The sequence below is a fragment of the Cherax quadricarinatus genome, chromosome 50 (assembly GCF_038502225.1).
Source record: "Cherax quadricarinatus isolate ZL_2023a chromosome 50, ASM3850222v1, whole genome shotgun sequence".
Lineage (NCBI taxonomy): Eukaryota > Metazoa > Arthropoda > Malacostraca > Decapoda > Parastacidae > Cherax > Cherax quadricarinatus.
Window position 1 is genome coordinate 26,314,779 of NC_091341.1, and position 9,789 is coordinate 26,324,567.

The window sequence follows — 9,789 nt, forward strand, 5'->3', positions numbered from 1 at the left end:
CAAGTTAAAAGTTGAAGTTTTTTCATCTGATGGAAGGAATCATACTCACAGGTAACATTCGAATGAAAAGCAGAGGAAAAGCTGAAAGTCTAGCTGAGGATTCATAGATAAGTAGTCACATGTTTACAAGGTCACATAATAAATCTCGATAATGCTGATTGTTGATAGATGGTTAGTAGCGCGCACACACACACACACCAAGAAAAAGAATAATACCTTGATCGAGAATGTCCAATCCTTGTTGAACACCTTTGACAAATCATAGAAATCATTGATCAATACTGCTTATATATATATGCAGAATAACCACTGTGAAAAAAAAATAATGAACTAACAAACGCTTTCGTGATATCTCACATTATCAAGGAACTGTAGAAATAATAGAACAAAGGGCATGTAAGAGCGAGATTACACCTCGTGGTCAACATAAGACGCCTCACCCTTCCCTTTACGATGATGTTGGCGAGATGATCAAGGACTTGTCAAGCATAACTTGGATTCTTCCCAAGTTTTATGATTTTAGGTTGTCGAACATTCATAAATGAATCTATTTTGTATAATCCTAAACCAATATTCATAGTAAATTCAAAACTGTTTTTTATAGATGGATATAAAGGCTTAGAGGAAGAATATTTTTTATTTCTTCCTGAAGCCATTTTAATATTCCACTTCCCCTACCACCCCATCTTTTCATTTTCATTTTACCAGTAAGTATATTTTATTTCATAATATAGTACACAAGATTTAAAAGATATATTGCTGGTGCAAAAATGGCATATACAGTACATGACGTTCGAGGGATACATTTCAAGTGCATATTACTAGGGCGTGTGCCCAGGATACAGCAGGCATTACCCCTCTGAACCGCAACACTGAGTCTCTGAAACAAAAAAATAGCCGCCCTGGTATATCTAGCTATACTCATGAATTTTTTTCCTAGCTCCTTAAGGAACTTATATGCACTCTTTTCCCATGTGTGTGTGTGTGCGTGTGCGTGCGTGCTTTTGCCTTTGTCTCCATGTAAATTATTCCCCCCCAAACACACACGTAAGGAAAATGTTTGTAATTATCACCTATTCTTGAATTTAATTTTACCATTGCGTCAGTAGTGGAGAGTTGCTTCTGCGCATCTCTGTCCTCCCGCTTATAAATCTGCGAGACAGGCTCTTGGGAGTCAGTAGTCTGGTGTTGTTGTTACCAGATAATTCGTGGATATTTTTTTCAGTACCTCAGGTGAGCTATTGTATTATGTGTTTGAGGTTTCTGAGTACAATGGGAATATTTTATTAATTTTAAAATATTTATACACACGTGTTTTCAGAGGACTGACTAATATAATAATTCGCTATTGGTAGTTATTGTAAGAGGGAGGTGGAGTCTTAAGTATAAAAGTGTCAGTGAGAATATAAAAAGTTAAAATTAATGAAGAGTGAAAGGCATCAGCGATTCTTGGAAGATACGTTGGCTAGAGAAGAAGTCTGTATTAAGTCTGTATTAAGTCTGTGGTGTGAATTTAACAATACCGTGGTAGTGTGTGAGACGCAGAGGACTATGAAGGGACTGTTGTTTGAGATATGGACGTTGTCTGGGAGGTTTGAAGGTTATCTAACAGCAGGAAATTAAAAGTGAACACAGATAATTATCAAGGTGGAAAGAGTTAGAAGACTATAATAAACATCAGAAAAGAGGAAAGGAGTATGAAAGAAGTAATTATATTTAAAGACTTACAAGTAGATGTGGCTGTTGATGGGCCTATGAAGGTTGATGTATGTTATGTAATAGGTGAAAAGACTTTCTTAAAAAAAAAAGGATTGTTTACTTATACTTACATCTTGAAATTCAGAAAGACGCAGCTTTAAATTAGTCACCACTGTGTTAAAAAGATAGTCAGCAACACATCTGTGTGTAAAATAACGTTTTTGTTAATATTACTGGAAATCTAACAAATAATTTTTTTCTTTAAATTTTTCTCCATTTTTTCTTTCCCGATCTTCATACACACACACACATACACACACATACTCACACTCACTCATACACTCATAATCAGAGTTGTCAGTAAGTGTAACAATCTGGGAAGTGATGTAGTAGAAGCAGGATCCTACATAGTTTTAAGAAGAGGTACGACAAAGCTGATGGAGCAGGAAGAGTGACCTAGTAGCGACCAGTGAAGAGGCGGGTCTAGGAGCTGTGACTCGACCCCTGCGACCACAACTAGGTGAGTACAAATAGGTGAGTACACACATCCTCAGAGAAGAGAATAAACGGACTTCAGGGAAACCTTTAGATTCTCCCCGGAGCTGTTTGAATATTTTCTTTTCCTACCACCTCCCTATATCCTATGTGAACTTCATTTTTAAACTAAATTCATTAACCAACATACAATGGGAAGCATAACATGAAAAACATCTCAGAACCTACATCTCAAGTGCTTCATCCAGCTCCCAGGCGGTGGGCCGCGAGCCCAGAATGCTGCAGGCATTTACCCTCTGGATCCCTTGTCTAGCACAGATAATTTAAAAGCCGTTTTCTCAGGTGAAAAATTGTGTGTGCATGCCAACAAAATTATAATGAATTTTGTGATCTTTAATAAATAATGGCAATGGGGTTTTAGAAAATTTAAACATTGTTATTGATATAATACGGAAAAGGTTATACGAGCAGAGATATATTTTTAAGAATAAATTATTTAAGTATTTGTTGAATCAAACCCATTACAAAAATAAATGCCGTAATAAACATATCATAAAACTTAAGAGGCTAAAAATGGTATTAGATATATACTTAACTAATAGAAATTATTTAAATTGGGCACAAGGTTTATCCATTATGATTCTATTTGACAGCCACTTTAATGGAGAGAAGATCCTCAAACCATCATCTGGGTGCCGCTTACCGTGCCAGAATCGTGTGGATGTGGATATGTGGCCTATCAGCCAAAGATATCTCTCAGGAGATCGGGGTCAGCCTTGGTACAGTGTACAGGTGGATCCGACGATGGCAGAGGGAAGGCACGGTTGAGAGACGGACCTTCCGTAATGGGTACTTTCTCACCTCTAGGGAAAGCGACACAAGTAGTGCTTCAGACTCTCACACACAGATCGAGATGACTTCTGCTTGTGGCACAGATTACCTTCAGACTTATTATAATCCAACATTAGTAAACTTGAAAAGATAACGTTAAGGCTAAGACACCCATCATCACTAAAGGATTCTCTGCCTAATATGACTTAATTGCTTTCATATCTCTGTTAATTGTGTGAGGTTTTGTGAAAAAAATGAACTCGTCGAACATACCTGATAGCTCTCAAAAAATAAAATAATGAAATCATAATAAGAAATGCTTAAAATAGGTTTCCATTACATAAACTCAAGAATGAAAATAAACTAAAATTAACTAATTTAACTTAACGACAAATCCGCTGATTTATCAAAAAGGTTCCATGATGTAACTATTCTGTTTAAATTTACAATTGACTAGAATAAAAGCTTCACTATTTGATAAGTGTATTGATATTTTGTGAACAGAAGGCGCAGAGGTAACCTAATTTTCTCCAAATAGAGTTAAGGAATACAATTTCTTTGTAATGGACGTTTTTTTGACTTCACCAATGCAAATTGGAAAAGAAATTGGTCAAATGCACGACGCGAACATACATAAACACACTCAGATATACGCACAAGAATATTCATACGAAAACACTAAAATATAATTATTCTTAGTCATTCGGACTGCACAAAATTCATTCTGTAAATGGAAATTCAACTTCAGTACTCTGAAAATGATAATAAAATTCTTATTGTAAAATTTTCGTTGTTTATTATAACCTTAAGTAAGTGGCACTTACATTAGCTTAATTTTCCTCTTTATATATTTAATAGTAAAATGAATTTTTTTTAAATTTTATATTAGTTATTATAATTTTAATTATAATTATTACTGTATTATTATTGTGTGTGTGTGTGTACTGTAAGCTGGGAAGACTGTAGGTGTGTGGTGTAAGTTTAACCAAGTCTGTGTTATGTCGAATGATACACCTTATTGCTGCTCTCTTGTCTTCTTATTCATTACCTTCAAAGTTTGTCTTGTCTTGTCTATTCATTAGGTTTCTTACAAAAATTCGATGCTCTTTACTGGCAGTGAAAAAAGTGATATAGCAGGATGTCCCAGCTAGGGGCAGTGACTGGGCTGGTAGCACTATTGATGTATACGGTGATATATATCTGTCTCGTGGTTGAAGGTACACTCCAGCTTTCTCCAGGTTAGTTGCCTACATCTGGTGCTATGAATTAAATTTACGAAAAGTTTATAACTGGTTTTCACCCAATTAACGCTGTAAAATGTGTTAAAAAAAATTGGACGAATGAGTCAGGAAAATATTATAACAAAACTTCAGTTTCAAGAATGTCTATTTCCAACATTATGTTACGTAGTTTCAGGAAAATACGAGAAGATTTGGAACTCTTACTGGTCTGTTGGGGTTGTACTTGAAGCTGCCTTCCAACCTCGCTGCTCCAGCATCTTCATCCATGACGCCAAAAACTTATCAACTGATTTCATTGTAAGTCTCGTAAATATTCCCCACCATCTTAATATTTTTTTTTTATAATACGTATTAGGTAATTATAGAAAAAAAGAACGATAAGAAAATATAATTATTTAGCATAAGAGAAAACTAAAACTAAACGAAGAACATGAAATTTAAACATTTAATTGCCTCACTATAGTAAATGTTTTATTTCTGTAGATATTTGGATAGAGCATTTGGGCTGTCCAGTATATCACATTTGTAAAGGGAAAGGGCGAGAGAATAAGTCACATCATATTTATATTATATATTTCAGAGCTTCGGTCAGGAATGGGCTGCCTGGGGCGTAGCACTGTTTGAGGTGACAGTAGACAGCCGGGATGCTAACTTGACTCAGACAGAGATCTCACTCGCGGTTACCAAGGCTCAGAGGGTATGTGTGTTATGTTACTACTGAGGCAAATACAGCAAATACATCACTTTCACATTACTGCTGAGGCAGGAATGTCAATCACATTATTAGTGAGGTGGTTACATCTTTCTCGCATTACTACTGAGGCTGTTATGCCATCTTCACATTACTTTTGAGTTGGGTAAGTTACTGTCACTAAGACCAAGGAACGTTTAAGATGTCACCATCGACAGTTGCGGCAAGTGTCTGGCTGCGTGACAGTGGTGGTGGTGAGTGATGACATAACCTTCCTCACAGACTTCGCTGAGTGTTCCCTCAAGGGCCGCCTCCTGGTGTGGTCAACAAGGCTTCTCGCCGTCACCCGCCTGCCCCTCCTGCAGCTACAGCAACTCATGAGGAGTCATTGGACATTCTCCATGATGAATGCTGTGTTCCTGGTTTTGAATGAAAAGTCGAATTTACACAGGTAAATATATTTTCATCAGCGTTATAATGCAGAAAATCTTTACCTATAATAAATTTATTAGGAAAATTCGAATGTTCTTGAAAATAAAAAAATGTTAATTCACATGTTTTTTTGTTTTAAAAACTTGTTTACTGTAAGACAGCATCATCAAAAATAGATACTTCAAAACCCAGCTTTTTAAATTTTCTACGCTTATTAAACAATTCTTTATCGATGGATTTCTTATGGTGGCCACTTAAGAATGACTATTTTGTTCCTTCTCTATGACTTTGACGTGTTCTTTAGGTCGTTAGCGTATTGGGAAGCTCGTCGTTACTATGCTGTTTAAAGTTCCTTTCAGAGAGCGTTAGTTCTTTGACTCCAATAACCTGGTATGTTTCCCATCACTCTCAGTCCCTCCCAACAGCAGAACCAGAACCCGGCGATGAAATGCAGAATAAAAGTAAAATAAATCTGCTTTCACATTTCACCAGGAGTTCTCTGCCAAGAAGCACAAGGCAAAATAAACTTTTTCCTTCACGATAACAACTCCGACAACGTCCAAAATGACTACCAAATTATCATACTGATCACAAGACTTTATCCTAACTAGGACAATGAATATATGCTATATACAATTATTTAATCCTAATTTAAGTTTCAGCATGTATGTAAACTTGCCGTACAGCGTGTCAGGTGCCAAAATAGTAGAGATTGGAGCATGGAGTAAAGCTCGTGGTCTTCACCTTCTTAATCTTCCCCTCTTCCCTGAAAAATTCAATAAGTATATAAATATACAACATGTAATCTGTATTCTGTAATATGAGAAACATTGTGTCCATGGAGCAAAAGATATATTTGATATAATAATGCTGTCTGTCTTTTACTGTCTCCTACGATTTGCATAACAAAAGCAACCCTTTTTCAGTTTCTACGGAGCCACAGTAAACGTGACAGCCTTGCCATATAAACCTTTCTGGAGTGTAGCAGAGGAGCAGAGTGGTAATAACTCTGGTGTCTGCAGGTACATTGGCAGCGACGTCATGATGCTGCGTGCCATTGCTGACGTTCTGAACTTTACCATTAACGTTCTACCTGTAGCCACCTGGGACCAGGTTTGTAACCCCCTGTTACCGGATTTGTAACCATCTAGGATCAGGTATTTAACCATTTGTCACCATTTTTTTTTTTTAACTATATGGGATTAATCAGAATTGCAGAACGGGATAATAGCCATCTGCGACCAGGTGTGTAATAATCGAAGTATAACCACCCGAATCAAGCCTAAAACTACACAGGACAAAGTTTGTATTAATCTTGAACCTATTTCACAATCATCTAGGGCCACTAATGCAACCACCAAAGACTAGAACTTAAATTATTTGGGTCTCGTTTGTTAACATCTGGGCCAGTTACTATCACTGTAACCCTGACACTTATGTAAACCCTAATTAATAAACAAACATAATATATTATACAAGATTTAAATTGTCAGGTTTATTCCGTCTGTCATTTCAGTTTTGAGCGCTTAGTAAGTGTATAGCTATAGCTATCCCAATATAAAAATATCGTTACTAACTATCACCCTGATATCGGGGGCTAAATACAGCCCATTACTGTGGAGTAGAATCCTTCAGCAAGCCGAAAGCCACCAATTTGCCAACTGCATCTTCCCGTAGCTGCTTGCAAGCCAAATCCTGCACTCTCATTAGCTAAATAAAACTCGCTCAAGCAAGTAATCGCCTGCCCAAGCTCGGCTTTTCCATTGCCTTGGCAAGAACTGTGAAAACAGCCGATTATCGGCGTCATCATGGCAATAAAATTTTAATGTATTAAGAAGGATTTATCTAAAAGGTAAGTTTAATATTTTTCCATAAAATGCAATACAGTGTATTCATTTATAACGTATGTTAAAAAAAAAAATTTCTCCAGGTCACAAGCTTGGTGATGGAAAGAACTTCCTTCATTGCAGCTGTTACTTACATGGTACTTCCACAACGCTGTCTTCTCTATGATTTTACATATGTCTACATACAGGGGTCGATCTCCTTTGCAATGGCTACACCTTCGTTCATTCCTAACTGGGAAAGTCTTGTCGACCCTCTTACAACTGAGGTGTGGGTGGCAATCTTCGTGGTCCTACTTATGGTGCCTCCCTGTTTGTTTATGGTATACAACATTAATTTTGATGCTGTGCTTATATTTCACTGTTACCATTCCCTTCACATAGCAGTGAATTGGATATCCCGATCTACCTCACTTCTTTAAAATAAGTTAAAATTTAGTTAGTGATTAAATAGTATAACCCAAAAAGGAAACAGTCATCATGTTATTTTAAGAACACAATCTTCTGATTTCAGATCTCCAGACAGGAAGATGGGGCACGATTAAATGACAAATTAACAATAGGAGACTCGGCTGAAATAGCTGTTGGAACGCTGCTTGGACAGGGTACTAAGAAGCAACTACCTGAGAGTAGTTCGAGTCGGTTGTTGTTGGTGATTTGGCTGGTGTTCGCCTTCATCGTGAGCAACGTCTACAGGGGCAACCTGACAGCCGCTCTCACCCTCCCCAAGTACCCTGCCAGACCAGAGACACTGGAGCAGCTCGTCAAAGTTGTTGACAAGTAATTATAATCTTTGTGATAATTATAGAAATGCATTTATCTTCACCTGTATTTTTCGTTGTCCGCCAAAACAATGCTTTACTAGACGAAAGGAGCTCCGTAGTAATGAGCACTTTCCTCTAGTACTTTAGAGTTTATCAGTGATTGCGAATGTTACACAAGAAATAGGAGGACCAGTCAGTGACAAGTATCTCTCACAGGCAATGAATTCTTGTTTACTCAATTTTATGTACAAATGAATAAATATTTGAGAATATTCACAAATTTTAGTTCAGAAATTTTCAGCACTTCTATGCAGTTCAGGATCTACCATAGCTTTCTTAATAATACTTATAATAGTTAATTGCTAATTTGCTAATATAAATCAGTTCAATCACAAACATACATTTTCGTTATATATTTCTCTCTACAGAGTAATTATGCAGGCCTATGGAGAAAAGTTTCAACAGTTCTTTAAACAGTCAGATTCCGAAGTGTATCAGACCCTCTCTAGCATCATAGAATTTGTCACTTTTGCAGCAGATGGATTACGCCAAGCGGCGGAGGAGGAGTAAGTGCATATATCTTTATATTTTTCTGGCGGCGTATTTTTATTATTTATTATTATTACTGTTTATTGTTGTTTTTATTATCACTATTACTTTCACTGTTAAATTATATTAATATTACTATTAATATTTTTTCATTGTAATTAAAAGGAAGTAGTCAAAATTCCTGTTTTTGGTATAGGCAAGCATACATTGACGGGCAACGATACTTGCAGCAGGTGATCGCTGACAACTTCACACTGGTGGACGGCAGCACCCAGCTTTACATCGGCAGAGAGAGCATCTTTCCTGGGCCAAACGCATGGCCCATACCTCACGATGCTCCTTACAAGCCTCAGCTCGACAAATTAATGATGTCTGTTGTCGAGGTAAGATGAGTAGAGCTGACGAAAAATCTTTTTGAATTAAATAATGAGATTAATAGCAACGTTGCGTTACGCAAGTATAATTACTGCAGGTATTGGAAGAATGAACCAGCATCGTGTAGAGCTCATACTGAGTTCATCTCATGTTTTAAACTCGCTCATTATTTATTATTTACAGTGAAAGCGCGTTATGTACACCCCGAGAGCAATTGTATTGACCTGTATAACGCTTCTGGCCAATCACAGCAGAATAAACAAATAGGCATCAAAATATAAATTAAGGCGAGCCAGTCTCCTGTCTACCACTCGGGGAGTAAAATAAATTAATTTACTTCTACTACTGCTTCCACTACAAGCCTTATCACTTCTTTTTCTTCCTCTCTTGGTCCCGTCCCTGTCCCCCTCGCCTATATACACTGACAACTCCCTCACTCTTTTGTGTTAGTGTGACTTTGTAAATGGTCCAAGTCGAACCGAAATGACTTCGTAAGCTTCTTTGTCTTATGTGAGAGTTACTTGATATTAATTTAGGTTATTTTCCGCTGAATCCCGTTGGGTTTACTTAAGTTATGTTACGTTTCTTACCATCTCAGCAAAATAAGACCACCTAATTTACATAACCTAAAAATATTGGACATCTTAAGGAATAAATGATCAATCAACTCGGAATAAGACTTGATCCTAATATTATCCCCGTAAGCTGGTCATAACCCTGACACTGCATGTGTTGGAATCACTGATATACTTCTTCAAATGTCATAAAAAGATGGGAATGTTAGATTAATAATTGTATGTAGATATCCTCTCTCTCTCTCTCTCTCTCTCTCTCTCTCTCTCTCTCTCTCTCTCTCTCTCTTTCTTTCT

General features: G+C 37.0%; 1 protein-coding gene across 1 annotated transcript in view; it reads left to right on the top strand.

Moving 5' to 3' along the window:
• Positions 1-6,429: 6,429 nt before the first annotated feature.
• LOC128695314 (ionotropic receptor 93a-like) overlaps positions 6,430-9,789 on the top strand; it is a 3,928-nt gene continuing 568 nt past the window's right edge. The window contains exons 1-5 of the mRNA XM_070095353.1: positions 6,430-6,501; positions 7,319-7,555; positions 7,747-8,012; positions 8,425-8,562; positions 8,742-8,928. Coding sequence (XP_069951454.1) covers positions 6,430-6,501; positions 7,319-7,555; positions 7,747-8,012; positions 8,425-8,562; positions 8,742-8,928 — 900 coding nt within the window. The remainder of the gene's footprint in view (positions 6,502-7,318; positions 7,556-7,746; positions 8,013-8,424; positions 8,563-8,741; positions 8,929-9,789) is intronic.